Source organism: Gekko japonicus, unplaced genomic scaffold, assembly GCF_001447785.1.
Source record: "Gekko japonicus isolate JY-2015 unplaced genomic scaffold, Gekko_japonicus_V1.1 scaffold32, whole genome shotgun sequence".
Classification (NCBI taxonomy): Eukaryota; Metazoa; Chordata; class Lepidosauria; order Squamata; family Gekkonidae; genus Gekko; species Gekko japonicus.
In genome coordinates this window covers 2,535,333-2,550,741 of record NW_015167527.1, presented here as the reverse complement: position 1 = coordinate 2,550,741, position 15,409 = coordinate 2,535,333, and the positions used below count along the sequence as shown (strand labels likewise).

Here is a 15,409-nt window from a genome sequence, read left to right as displayed (position 1 = left end):
GAATCATTGCTGCAGCCACTTCTGAGACCGCGAAGCTATGGGCCAGGCAGCCAGTAGAGTTGTTGTTGCTGCCGCTGTAGCAGCAAGGCTGTGGGACAATCAGGAGAGTCAGAGTTGCCAAAGTTGTGGGGCAAACAGCTTAGGAAACTTGCTGTCGCTGCCACCAGGCCTATCACGGCTCCCGGCCTCAGCTGCCCTCTTTAAACTTTCCCATTGGCTTATAACCAGCCAGACTGTGGGGAGCAGTGCTGGAGTTAATGGAAGAGGAAGGAGAATTCTTTGCATCCATTTGCCTATCTCCAGCACTGATTCTTTCCGCAATCTCATCAGTTAAAAGCCAATGGGAAAGTTTAAAGAGGACAGCTGAAGCAGGGGTGAGAAGGAACCTCCTTAGCCATCCACGCACCTCCTTAGCCACCACCTCAGGCACCGTCCCTGCACTTTCTCATTTGCTTCTAATCAATGAGCCCGTCCGCGGGGGAGGGCGGGATATAAATATGATAAATAAATATGAGACTAAAGGGAGAAGCAGCACTAGAGACATGTTAGTGGGTACAAAGAATCCTCCTTGCTCCCACCATAGCTCCAGCCCTGCTTATCCCTATAGTTTCTCCTTCCTACTCCCCAATGTTACTGCTGGGCTGTCTGCCCCCCATTGCCACTGCTGGTTTGTCTTCCCCCCCCCCCCCACATTGTTGCCTCAGGCCCTGATGCTTCCACCCCTGGCCTAGTGCAGCACCCTACCTCCAACCCCACCATGGCTGCTGCCACCACTCTGGACCCCAGAAGTTCTTTGCAGGTTCCCACTGGTTCAGTCTACTTTGTGCTATGCTATCTGCATTCCATGCAAACTGATTAATAAACCTTCCTGTCAAAGAGGAAGTAGAGATATTCAGTTAAGTTATATTGATGTGGAACAATACCTAGGTTGCCTAAGTACATATTTGCATGCCTCTTCTTTCATGAATCAGATCTGTGACATGTAATTCCTTTAAACGAGTGAGGTTAGTTCAACTGTTGAGTCTGTCCTTGAAAAAACATGCTTTCATATATCTACCATCTTTGAATAAACCACTCTAATTTAGTTTTACATCAAATCAAATACCTTTAATGGCATATCAATAAAATACATGATGTGATAAAATATGAGCAAGAAAGCATTACAGAGACAACAAAATAAGGCTGTTCATACAAAAATCTTGTGTCTATCTTTGACCATTTCAGCCAAGAAACAACCAGAGCTGTGATATCCAGGTTTGTGTCATTTAATAGACATTGTATTATTCTGTCATTGTTAATACAATGTTTAGGATATAGTGGAGAGGAAAGGGGTTTCTTATGTGGGCCTGTGTGCAGTTGTCAGTCCAAGATGATATGATGGATTGAATCTGTCGATTTTAAAGGACAGATACATTTCCTTTCATGGAAAGGGACTTTGTTATACCGACCAGTTAATATTTTTGAAGGAAAAATATTTAGTTGGGCCAGTGTAAAAGCTCTACGATGAGAAGGGTGATCTAGGTTGTATAAGTAAGTAGTTTTTCATGTATTCAGTCAGGATCCAAATAAATGTAAAATTAAATTTCAGGAGTTTAGACTTTTGGTTCCCGAGGAGAACCCTCACACATCAGATAGCCAAGAAATAGGGCATGGGTGCCAAGTTCTCACCCAGTGTTGCCTTCTAGCTCTAGTATTCAGAGGTTTACTGCCTGGGATATGAAGGCTGCCTTGAAATAAGGATAGTTTGCAAAGAATTGGGATCAGCTATTTTTAAAATAAGGGGCCGTGGTGGTTCAGAGGTTAAGACGCTATGCTGCAGACCGGAAGGCCTGTAGTTCAGCAGTTCGAGACCCTAGTGCCGTATGATGCTCCTGTCTCTGGCCCCAGCTCCTGCCAACCTAGCAGTTCAAAAGCAAGAAATTGCAAGTAGATAAAAAGATACCACTTCAGTGGGAAGGTAACAGTGTTCCGTGTGCCTTGGTGTTTAGTCAAGCCGGCCACATGACCATGGAAACATCTTCAGACAGTGCTGGTTCTTCGGCTTGGAAACGGAGATGAACACCACCCCCTAGAGTCGGCTTCGACTAGCTTTCGAGCAAGGGAAACCTTTATCTTTACCTTTTATTTTAGTCCAAAATTCGCTGTTATAGGGCAAGGCTCTTGTGTGATCCAAAGCAGTTCTTTGGAGCCAAGCAATATATGTAGGTGTACTGGAGAAAGGTTCCAACTTATATAATAAATTGAATATTCATTGTTTAGTGCAGTGATTTTGGTCATGGTTAATGTTGGCCAACAGAAGCTTTTTCTTGATATGATTGTTTGTTGGTGACTTTCACTTCTGTATCCTTTGAAAATGATTCCCTGCAGCCTTTTAGTTACCAGCTTCTTATTCCAAAATACAAGGTTTTATTAAGTCAGACATGAGGACCCAAATTACAGATATATCCTCTTCCCTGCTTTCTGGGGTATGAATTTCTTTGGTGAAGTTAATTCTTTCTTGTCTTGCTTTTGTACATATATCTGATTCTTGGGTTCAAGTTGCCTCCCAGACAATACACACTAATTTTAACAAAATATATTTTAAATTAGCTAATTTACTACTTCTGTAAGAAAGTATTCAGAAAAATGATCTTTGCTTTAAATGTAAAATAAAATACATATGATTAAAATAAGGATGTTTAAGTATCTTATCTTAAAACTTTTACATTTCCATGTAATAAATTATTCAATAGCCTGTTCCCTGAGAAGTATACCGCTTAATGATCCTTTGTTTGATAAAGTATGATAAATTTACCTCTTTCAGCTCAGATGGATTTCTGTGTTGTACTGTTCCCAGCTGGGTATATGAAATGATACTAGAGTCACACATGTGGTAATTTCCTATTTCACACTGGTGTGGGTGGGTGGGTATGCATTTTCACACTACCTTCCAGCGAACACTTACACATAAGTTCTTTATATGTCTCTTAACTTTACATTTTTGCTGATACACCTCTTATACAAACTGTTACATTACAAAACTATAAAAAAAAAAATTTCAGTGTATCAGATATGTTCCCTGACCTGGATAGGCCCAGACTAGTCTGATCTCTTCAGATCTCGGAAGCTAAGCAGGGTCAGCCTATTTGGATGGGAGACCTCCAAGGGATACCAGGGTCATGACTCTGAGGCATGCAGCAGCAAACCACCTCTGAATGTTTCTTGCCTTGAAAACCCCACAGAATCACCATAAGTCAACTGTGACTTGATGGCACTTTCCACCACCATCAGATAAGCTATATTTGGTTGTCAAATACTATTCTTACATACCTATGTGACTTGGTATAAACTTCAAACCACTTTCCTTCTTTCCTGCTTTGTGCTTTCTTAGCAGATACACCACGTAAAATTATAGTCAGATAGATGAAATGGTCCCATTCAGAATTAACATAAATCAAAGTTTAGGAAGTGCGAACACATGTACATAATAATACCTTTATTATGACCAGCCAAAATAATACAGTACAATATGCAACGCTTTTGAGTCCTCCAGTTTGCATACTGAGTTGTTATTTTGGTTGCTCTTAATTAAAGGTATTGAATAGTTTTTTGATGTTATGTAATAGATTAGTTTATGGAATGCAGAACAGTATTTGTGCTCCAGGTTTTTACACAGTGATTTAAAGAACATTGAGTCATTACTAATGTTGTAACAGTACTTCATTCTTCTATATGTGTGGCTCTGTGTGGGAAACCACTTGAGGAAGGAAGGAAGGTAGGTATCTGTAATTAATTTTCATAGGAAAAGTACTGTCCACATAAAGTCTCACTTCAGCTCTTTACTGCAAAATATGTGCAAAATTCCGCAAGCTATAAAATATTGTTTTGTATTTAGAGGACAGGGTGAATGCTGTTATGATATAAAATTTTTCTACTGCTTGGCATTGTCTGCAGTGTGTGAGTGTGTGTGTGTACATAATTTCATCTTTCAAAGGGGGGGGGGGCTAGACATAAAGCTTGTTTTCATGAAAAATGCCATCATCACCTAGTATGTAGGCTGTATGTGGACAAACTCCTCAAGGGAAATTAATTTCAGGTAAGTGATATTCTTGCTTTGTGAATGGAGGGGGAGACTGTAATTTTAAAATACTGTGGGGGTTTCAAACCTTTCTCAAATCTCAGAAAACGTTTGCATCTGGGAATGGGCAAAGGTTCTGTCCAGTTCTTGTTTTGCACTAAGCACATCACCATCCCTAAATTGATCTGCTTTTCCTTGAACCTGGGAGTCAGAAATCCCTTTTTCTCTTCTGTTTTTCTGCTGCAGAAATTCCCAACATTCCCATTTTGTGGGCTCCAGAGAGGGGTAAGCAACATCTTCAATCCCAGCCAATCATTTCTAATCTAGTTCTTTGCTAGTATTTTTGTTTGTTTTATTTTGAAATCATTATTAGAAGCAGTTTTAGATGCGTTCCCATTTATTTAATTTCCTTGTGGATTCTCATTTTCAAAATTTTGTTTATAGGAGGGTCCCCAGACCTCCCTAAGCACCAGGGCTCAGATTCATTTCCATTTGTGTGCTGTACTCTTGTGGATTTTCATTATATTACTTCGTTGATCTAATGCTATTACTGGAAGATGAGCATCCAGATTCTGGGGTTCTTTCACTTACAATATCCTTAATTACTTAAATATTAATGTCATCCTGCTGCCTGGCAATCTATTCAAGAGCTTCTCTTTGTCCTTGCCAGGACCTTTACTTGATTATTTGTAGGCACTGCCCTCTTGATACTCTGCATTGTAAAAAGTATATGGCATTCATTGCTTTCTTTCTGCTTTGTCTACTTGCTGACTGTCTGGCATTGCAACCCAAGTTTTACCGAATGATTGCCTGGAATGATCCTCTTCACCATTGATTGCCTGACATAGGACTACCCAAGGTACTGCCCATGACTACTTGCTGCCATTTGTATATGACTGTTAATGGGCAGTTACCTCCTGCTGACCTTCTTCCCTCTTTTGATTGGCTAGCATTGCTCCCCTGCTACTGTGTGCATCTGCTGTCTTCATGGAATTGCTACCCTGATGCTTTGCACACCTGCTGATTTATTGATAACTGCTCTATCAACTGGTTGCGTGTCTGTCTTTTCCTTCCTGCCATGTCCGCTTGACCACTAGCTTACATTGACCCTGTGCTGCCCTTGAAATCTGACTTCAGACCAGCAGTGCTGGTTTATGCAATCCTGTCCATCTGCTGATTGTTTGCCACTCTTCTTCTGCTTCTTTACTGCTTATTCTTCCAAACATGCAAATAAAAATGGGAGGAAGTGAAAATGCTCAGATATAGCACCAACATTCCCTTGTTAAAACTCATAAACCCACATTTTTAAAATGTTATCTCTCTCTTTTTTTCATCAGAATTCTCAATCTCATCCCCTAGAAAGATTGAGCGGGTCTGGATCTCATTTATAGCCTTTTCTTCAGCTATTTATCTCATAAATCTTTCTCAAGATATGTAAAGATTTAGTAACAAGGATACTTGCTGTTTATAAATGGGTTCAGACTGTGCCTGTTGGAATCATCCAATTAGGCTACTTGGCATTACTTGGCCCATTTTATTGATATTGAAATCAAGTTAGAAGATTATATTTTGATGGATACAAATTAGGAAAGAAATTGCAAAGGAGGCATATCATACTGCTTGCCCCTAAGTTGGAAACTTTGTTTTCATGGCCAAGAGTATAGCAAGTAATAGCAGTGTTAGTTTTAAAAGACTTAGGTAGAATACTATTTATTTATTTTATGAATTAAATGTATACCCCGCCCTCCCCGCGACCAGACTCATATGTAATGAAACCTGGCTCTTTCACTGATTACAGAAGAGGAAATTATCTGCATTAAAAGCAGAAAAATGAAAACAAATATCACCCTAAGGTTTGTTACAGTGTGAAGCTTGTGAAATCTCACTGTTGATGTAGTTAGTATAATTAAAGCACTTTTAGCATGTTCTAAAGGAAAAAGTAGGAAAGATAATTCCATTCAATGACTAACTTTCTGGCAGTCTGGGGAGAGAGTTGGGGTTAGTGAGCAAATTGTTGAGCTTTACATTCCATCTAAATTACTTTGTTCTTACAAGTGTAGCAAAAAGGTATGAACTTTAAAAAAATATTTAAATTAAAAAGAATTTTCCTTTTGAAATGTTTGTGTTTCTCACTGCAGCACTCCCAATAGAAAAGGACCTTCCAAAATAATATTTCCATTTCAGATGTACCCTTACGATACTGAGAATACTTGTAGTATTTACTATAAAAACTAAGGACCAGTTCTCTGTTTCACACAATAATCTCTGCTGCCTCTTGTTCCTGTTATCTTCTTTCTCTTCCTCTGCCTTTTCCATACAAATGACCTAAAACCTGGTTGAACCAACATCCTTTCACTTTACTAGTTGGATGGCAGTATATCATGCCTGCTGAAGCTTGCATTGATGGCTTCATGTTGAAGATCATATATCTGAATGTTGCTAGAATCTGTCTTACAATATTGTAAAAGTTGTACAGAAATTACAAAGAATTCCAATCTTCCCTAAATTCCAGACCCAAATTTCTGCCCAATTTAACTTTCACTGATTTCCCCCTAACTTTCATATGGGAAATGGTCACAAATTATTTCAGAGAGAATTGAGTATCTTGAAAGAATTCTCATTCTTCTGTTCCAGAAATCAGAAATCTTCCTTTAGTTTATTCTTTAATCTCTAAAGTAGCTTATAATGCTGCTGTAAATCTTTGGTTTTAAGTTGAACCATTACTCTTAACAGGTTGCCATCAGGTTAGATTTTTTTTAAGGTAAATATAACTGCAGTCAAGTAGTTCTAGTTATCTGATATTCTTTAACCTGAAAAATCATATCTGACAAAATATCAGAGCAAAACTTTCAAGAGAAGATTTCTTGATTATGTACTGGGGACTTCCAACTGGGATAGTAAATTACACACAAATTCTAGAGTTTATTTTAAACATGACACTGATGTATATTCATTTTAGTGAAAGGTGTAGGGTTTTTTGTAATTAAGGAAAATATGTTTTTATTTATTGAAAATAGCCTATCTAGCACTCCCAATATTCAGCTCAAAAGCATATTCTGTGCTCAGGTTTTGCCCTATTTCAGGACTGCTTTGTCTTATCTGCTTATCTGTGATATCACTTTTAATTTTTTAATTTTTTATATGTCTGAATCTGAATTACCACTCTTGATTTGAAGTAATTTTTTCTCTTACGAAGTCTTTTTCAGGGAAGTTTCTTTTTATATAGACCAGAAGCTTAATACTTTTGAACTAATAGCTTTTGGATGAATTTCTTGGTAAAATAAGAGTTTTGTATTATTTCAGTCTGTTATAGTTAAAGTAGAATTTCAAATCCTGATTTCTTGTATGCATGCTTTTCTTTCTTTTAAAGCACCTTAGTTGTATATTCAGTAATTTTCTCTGTTATAGATTCTTATGCTATCATACTTCTAAAAACGTATCTGTGAACAATGACACAAAATTTCCCTCATAGAAGTTCTTAGTTCTTGGTCTTCCTAAAAATTCAGAAGTTCTCTCTATTTTATAGTGTAGTCACTGAATATTCTGATTTCTTTAGAACCACATATTATTACACTAAAATCCCCCTTTGTCTCTTATAATATTTTATATGAAAATATTCAGGTATTCTTTCTGGAATATCAAGTGACTTTATTAAAAGACACCAATTTCCTGTAATGACGCAGTATAGATGTAGCATTCCTGAGTGGACTTCTGTGATTATTTTTTCACATATATATTTCTCAAACCATACTGTGACTTGGAACTATCTTCCTTTAAATCCTGATTAAGAAATTATCTGTCTTTAGCATAGTACCGTAAGATACGTGTAGCAGTTCTTGTAAATCAAATGAAAGCTTGAATATCAGCTGTAGACAGGACTAAACACACCATTAAAATTAAAACCTTTTGACTTTTAAAGATTTTTCTTTCCCTTCTAACCAGGTACATCTATTTTTATCAAGCCATGACTTCTCTGGTCTTCTTTGCAATCTGCTGCCTGAAATTTTCATGGTATCAATAGCATGTTAATTCCTCTGCTGTTCACTTTGAAAAGATTGAATTACTTGTATAGTGCCTATTCTAATCATCATTTGATGCATCCAACATTTCAAGCAAAGCAGACTGCAATTCTTGACTTGCTTATGCATATACCCCTGTTCCATGAACCTTGTTTTATGGTACCTATGGCTTTAGTGTTCCTTTGCCTCCAGTTTTCACTTCTGCAAAGATTTTATGTTTAAGTCTTTACCTCATCATTGCAGCTTCCTTTCCAATGATGTAATACAGGAACTAATGAAAAAAGAATACATTTCAAAATTGAACTTAAAATATGAGTGTAAGGAATCATATTAGGCATTGGTATTATCAGTGATTACTAACTACATCAACACTTACAGACAACTCACCCCCCTCTTTCACAAAAATCCTCCCAGTGATGGCCTATCTAGTCCCTGTATTTCTTTGAAGCAGCTGCCTACTACAGTACACTTAATTTTTCTTTTTTAAAAAATGAGTTTAGCTAAAACTCTTGTTCAGGCATTATTTGTTGAAGCGGGTTTTAAGACTCTTCAGCTGAGACATCAAAGAACTAGATATCACAATTATCCAGGAGTCATCAAACTGTATGAAAATAGCTGGACCAAGGTATCACTAGTGGAGACAATTATCTACAAACACAGATTCCTCTCAATACACATGCCACATGAGGCAATATTGCAGAGAAGGTTTATGGCCCAGTTGCATAATAAATACAGCCCTTTTGGGAAACCAGGGAATGCCTATGGTACTGAAAGTAGTAGTAGAAGAAGAAGAGATTGGATTTATACCCCGCCCTTCACTACCCAAAGGTGTCTCAGAGCGGCTTACAAACTCCTTTCCCTTCCCCTCCCCACAACAGACACCCTGTGAGGTAGGTGGGGCTGAAAGAGCTCTGACAGAAACTGCTCTTTTTTCAAGAACAGCTCTTATCAGAACTACGGCTTGCCCAAGGTCATCCAGCCAGGTGCAAGTGGAGGAGTGGGGAATCAAACCCGGTTCTCCCAGATTAGAGTCCGCGTACTTAACCACTACACCTAACTGGCTTTGTGGCACAGACTCTGCACCCTTAAACATGACACAAGTATGAAGCTACAAAACAGAATTTAGCAGCAGTAGTAGTAGTAGTAGTAGTAAAATGCTCAGCATAAAATGTAAACATACCGCATCTAGAGAAGCTTTCATGTCATGTATGCTGGTAGCATCTTCTGTATACTCAGAGCGAAAAATCTGAATGTGCTAATACTATTCTATCCAATCTTTATGCAGATTTCATTTTGATGCTTTTGTTTTGAGCTAAGAGTCCAAAATAGGACTGCTTTGGGTTTTAAGATAGAAGAAGTAGATATGCCTGGACAACCAATGTTATTTGAGCAATACAGACACTTCCGAAATCATAATCACAGAAAGACCTGGCCTTTGTTTTTCTTATATGAGAGTGGCTGTGGCGCTCATCAAGTTCTTCTCTGAAGAATTTGTAAAATATAGTCAGGCTTTTATTGAAAAATCCTTCTTTAGATGCCATCAGTTTGAACTGCTGTTGCTCTGTCCTGAACATGCCATTCATGCGGAAAGATATTTGAAGGTAACGGTGGAAACTTCTGAATAATAGTGTTTATTATACCAGTCATTTCTGACCCAGTTTCTGGAATGAGATGGCCTTAGTTACACTGGTGGATGACCTTGGCTAGGAACTAGAGAAGAACAATAAAACCCTATAAGTTCATCTGTGTCTTTCAGAGATTTTCAGTCCTATAGACTTGGCTGGGATGCAGCATGGAAGCAATGTTTTGTTCTTGCAATTGTTCCTGAAGGACAGGTCCTACAATGTGTTACTGGGGGACTGTTGCTTGACACCATGTGGTTTGGAGTCAAATTAATTAGAATTTATGTTGTCCCAATTTATGTTGTAGATTTATGTTAAATCTACATGAAACTGCTGAGAAAGTTTTCTGAAGATATGGTGTGCAGAGCATATATATTTATTTGTTTTTATAACATTTCTATGCCACTTTTCTCCTTAAAGGGAGCCAAAGCAGTATACAGAAAATGTACTCTAAGGCAGTGATCACACACACTAATCCACTTTCAGTGCACTTTTTAAATTGCTGAGCACTTGGGTTAGAACGGATAAAAGGAAGTACTTCTTCACCAAAAGAGTGATTAACACAAGTATGGACGGCTTCAAGAGGGAATTAGATAAAACATATGAAGCAGAGGTCTATCAGTGGCTATTAGCCACAAGGTATAGATAGGAACTCTCAGTCTGGGGCAAGTGATGCACTGTATTCTTGGTGCTTGGGGGGGGCAACAGTGGGAGGGCTTCTAGTGTCCTGGCCCCACTGTTGGACCTCTTGATGGCACCTGGTATTTTTGGCCATTGTGTGGCAGAGTGTTGGACTGGATAGTCCATTGGCCTGATCCAACATTGGCTTCTCTTATGTTCTTATGTTCTTATCAAATAGTTGTAAACAATTGGCCTAGGCGTGACTTCGCAGATGCGATGGAGGCTGCATAGATGGCCTTCACCGCCATCTCATAGACCTTCATAAATGCTCTATAAGATGTTCTTGTCACTTCGTCACGAGTATGCCATCACACTTGCTCTAGCTGTCTCAGCTCTCATTTCATCACCCACAGCTCCACAGTATACCATGGGGCTGCTTTAGCATGAGGGCCATATAGCCAAACTCTCCTTGGCCTCCTATGCCAGGCTGACACATTCAACGCTGGCAATTTTTGGAGTGGGGAGCGCCCTAAAGGTAAAAGTATCTCAATTGAGCAATGCCACACACACGCACCCCAGTTGTCCAGGACTGGTGAAGGACCGAGAACCCAGGTGGGGCAAGTTGGTTAAGGGCGACAGTTTTGCCTTCCTGTACCCAGGTCTCAGTCACACAAGCCAGGTCTGTATTGTACTCTGCAAGATACTCTCACAGAATAGAGGTCTTGCTGTTGATAGATCTAGCATTAAACAACACCATTGTCGGAGATGTGTAACCCATCCTAACCCCACAACCCACATTCCTTGGGATGGGACATAGGAGGGAAGAGGTCCAAGCACTACTTCATCTCCAAATTCTTTCATTCCATTCTACGATATATAAGTAAAATCTTATATATCCATCATAGTAAATGCTCTTTTTGTTTTATAATCAGCTGCTCAAATTAATTTACATCTCTTAGCACTCCACCTTCAGCACTCATGATCTCCTTTAGTCTTGAGACCAATTAATAATATATCAGTCATTGAATGTTTACACCTTCATCTTTAATATCATGGCAAGACTAGATTTTCCTCTGAGTGTTTATCATCATGCTGTTAGTTAAAAAATCATTTTTTTCTCATATTCACATACTCTGTGATAAATAAGTACTGCTCCTTGATTATATGTTCTTTGCTGATTATTGTTGTTTATCAGGTTGTATTTTTATTTTATCAATCTGATGTTTTGTTCTTTTCATTGATTGCTGTGCTGTTAATGATATTTTATTTTTGTTTTATTGGATTTATTATGATTGCTAGCCATTTTGGGAGTCCTATGAAGACAGGAAGGGGGAATAAAAGTAATTTAATAACACATTAAACAGTTATGTTAACCATTTGAGATTAGTGTGTTCAATTAATTTTAAGTTCCCTGTTAAGTCCAAACTAGTCTTAGAACGATGTGAGTGAAGTAAAAGTCTTCTAAATCCAGGATAAAACTCTTCCAAATCCATTTTGGCAGAAAGGGTAAGCAAGATGTCACCACACCTCAAAAAGGATATTATAGCATTGGAAAAAGTGCAGAAAACGGCAACTAGAATGATAAAAGGGTTGGAACACTTTCCCTATGAAGAAAGGTTAAAATGCTTGGGGCTCTTTAGCTTGGAGAAACGAATACTGGGGGTCAATTATGTTTATAAGATTATGCATGGGATAGAGCAGGTAGAGAAAGAAGTACTTTTCTCCCTTTCTCACAATACAAGAACTCGACACTCAATGAAATTGCTGAGCAGTCGGGTTAGAACAGATAAAAGGAAGTACTTCTTCACCCAAAAAGTGATTAACACATGGAATTCACTGCCACAGGAGGTGGTGGGAGCTACAAGCATGGACAGCTTCAAGAGGGAAATAGTTAAAACATATGGAGCAGAGGTTTATCACTGGCTATTAGCCACATGGTATAGATAGGAACTCTGGGGCAAGTGATGCTCTGTATTCCTGGTGCTTGGGGGGGGGCAACAGTGGGAGAGCTTCTCGTGTCCTGGCCCCACTGCTGGACCTCCTGATGGCACCTGGTATTTTTGGCCACTGTGTGACAGAGTGTTGGACTGGATGGGCCATTGGCCTGATCCAACATTGGCTTCTCTTATGTTTAAGAACTAGCAGCTGAATTCTTGCATTTCATTTATCTGTTGTGATGGATGTTTTGGTATTCTAATATACATAACCCTAATCAGATCATCCCTGGATAGGTTTTTCATGATTTGGAATTAAAGGGTCATTGTGTTCCTCTTGAAATGGACTGTATAAATCAGACAAGCAGATGTCAAAGATACATAATAGGAACATGTATCTATAGCACCATCCAACCCAGAGTGTATCTGAGCAGTTTTGTCTGCAAAGTAAGTAGCAAATTGATCATTTCAAGTTGACATGTGGTCAGAATCCAATTCCCTAGGTTATGATGTAAAAGCCCGGAACCACATGAAACAGCTTAGTTGGATTATTATGCACAGGCTCAATGGTGGTGAAGTACTGCCTTTTCACCATCATCACTTCGATGTGTGCAAGTTTTGTATGATCAAAAGAATATTGCTTAGGCAGGCTGTACCAGATACTTCGATTACATTAAGATGGGACAACCTTTTGTTGGGAATGCTAATTTGGGGGAGTCTTCTTTCTTTGGCAAATGCTAATGCAGCAGTTTCCTTTTGTGGTTAATCACTGAGAGTCTTTGATTAACAATCTCTTGGCCAGATACTGGGCAATGTGAGACATCTCCATTCTACAGTTAATATGATTAAATTAGGTACTCTTTCTGCCTTTGTTTTTGTGGTTGCCAAAAGCTGGTTCCAGGACAGAAAGAAAAGAGAGTGATTACAGGCTCAAGATGGGTTGGGGGCAATAGAGGAATGCTGTCTTGTAGAACAATATGCTCAAATTGATGTAGTAACTAGAGTGCTCTGTTTAGGTTTAGGAAATGCAGCTTAAAGCTCCTGCTTCACTACATTTCAATGGGTAACCATGGGACAAGGAGAGTGATTTCAGGCTCAAGATGGGTTGGGGGCAATAGAGGAATGCTGTCTTGTAGAACAATATGCTCAAATTGATGTAGTAACTAGAGTGCTCTGTTTAGGTTTAGGAAATGCAGCTTAAAGCTCCTGCTTCACTACATTTCAATGGGTAACCATGGGACAAATCGCCTCACCCCAGTCTAATGTGTCTGAGTTTTTGAACGTAAATAAGAACCCTGTGTAACCAACTTGAGCTCCTTAGAGAAATTGGGAAACTTTACTACGTATAAAATAATTTGCTGAAAACAGGTTTTGGAGCAAGATTCAGATAGTGCTAACGGATTATGTGCTTGGAAAGAGGTTCCATGTATTTACTTAGCTTCATTCCATAATACATGAGCTCTAAATAATTTGGTGGCACCCCTTCTGTAAAATCATTTTACAGTTGGAGAACTGAAACCAAAAGAGAGTAAATGGCCTGCCAAATCTAGAACTGGGGGAGAATTTTGCGCATTTAGTTGCATATAAACAATGACTCTATTATACAAAATGCATATGAGGAACACGTTAAAATATTCATTATAGTCAAGAAAGAGGTTCAGCATGTTAGTGGCAGTGTACAACTTTGGAATCCTGATCAGATTTCCACAACTGGTGGTAAAGTTTTGCATTAGCTATCGGTATTTTGGCAGATTAGACTTTATTAATTCGAGTGAATAACTTTGGCTTTACAAAAAATGTAAGAGTAATTTCAAATGGCATTGCTATGAAAGATGCAATACAAATACTGCTCAAGAAATTTCAGTGAAATTGTGTCATCCATGTCTCTTTCTGATTTGTAAACATTTCTGTGCGTGCATTTTATCCATCAGATATTCCATACAGATACATAGTGAAGACACCTGTTTTTAGCAGTCCTTTATTTATAAGTAAAATATGCAGGACTAAAATTTGGCTAGCTTAATATGTACTACATACAGTTGAAATGTCTGTCCATATGCTTTTCTTTCTCTTATTGTGGTTGCATTTAAAAGCTAATTTTACTAGGTATTTTAACTGAAATTGATTGAGTTAGTCACATTGTTAGAGAGTATTCTAATTTCAGTTAACTTTGTTGCTTAAACTGTATCTGGCAGTATTGTTGTGTCCTCAGTTACAGGACTGCCCATATAAACCAGGCACTAAATAACTGATCCTATGTTTTTTTTTTGTTTTTTTTTAAATCCTATCAGATTATGAGTCCTGGAGAATTTAAGAACTTGCAGAACACAAGAAGCTGCATACTGTAGTTTGATTCAGATGTGGTGCACAGCCGTGGGTTAATTAAACAAAGTTATTTGATCATGCAAACCTGCACCACCACACTAACGATAGCTCAATAATGTCATACCAGGATATGAAGCTGGCTTATCAGCCACAATTAAATTTAACTGTGGTTTCATATGAGGTGCAAACATGGTATCCTGGCTTAATCTTTGTTTGATTTTCTGCTGACACTTCATGCCTACAGAGGCACTTAGCGTCTCAAAACAAAACCACTCTTGCCTCTAGTTAGCTCCAGCAATCTCCTGGCCTTGGGCTCCAGGTCTGCCTTGGATCATACTCTACCCCGCCTCTACTCTTTTAAACAGACAGCAACACAGTATCCCTAAGAGAAAAAAGCAATGCCAATGGAGCCCTGATTTTCTGAATAGCCTGTGCTCAGATCATGAAGTTTACATTTATTACAGTGAGACAGTGGACTTACAGAGGGGGAGAAGGGGAGCTAATTCCCTACCCCAGTGTTTCCTGTTCCTTTTATGTCTAACAAATCTAAGTTAGCATTCACAGCTGTTAACTGCCTGGTACTTCGTTTTATTGGAGATATCTGTTAGTATAGCAAAGTTGCATAGTCAGGAAAACATAGACTCATGCACAGAAAAATATTTTATTTATTTATTTATTTATTTATTAGATTTTTACCCTGCCCTCCCGGCCAGGCTGGCTCAGGGCGGTAAATTCAAACAATACAATACATAAAATCACATAAGTTAATATACATAGGCCTCGGCCACACAGGCAGGAAAATGCGGGGGGGGGGGGGGGTGGCTGGTTGCC

General features: G+C 38.6%; 1 protein-coding gene across 1 annotated transcript in view; it reads left to right on the top strand.

The window, feature by feature from the left end:
- GPHN (gephyrin) overlaps positions 1 to 15,409 on the top strand; it is a 406,541-nt gene that overhangs the window by 149,233 nt on the left and 241,899 nt on the right. The window contains exon 5 of the mRNA XM_015413285.1: positions 4,304 to 4,342. Coding sequence (XP_015268771.1) covers positions 4,304 to 4,342 — 39 coding nt within the window. The remainder of the gene's footprint in view (positions 1 to 4,303; positions 4,343 to 15,409) is intronic.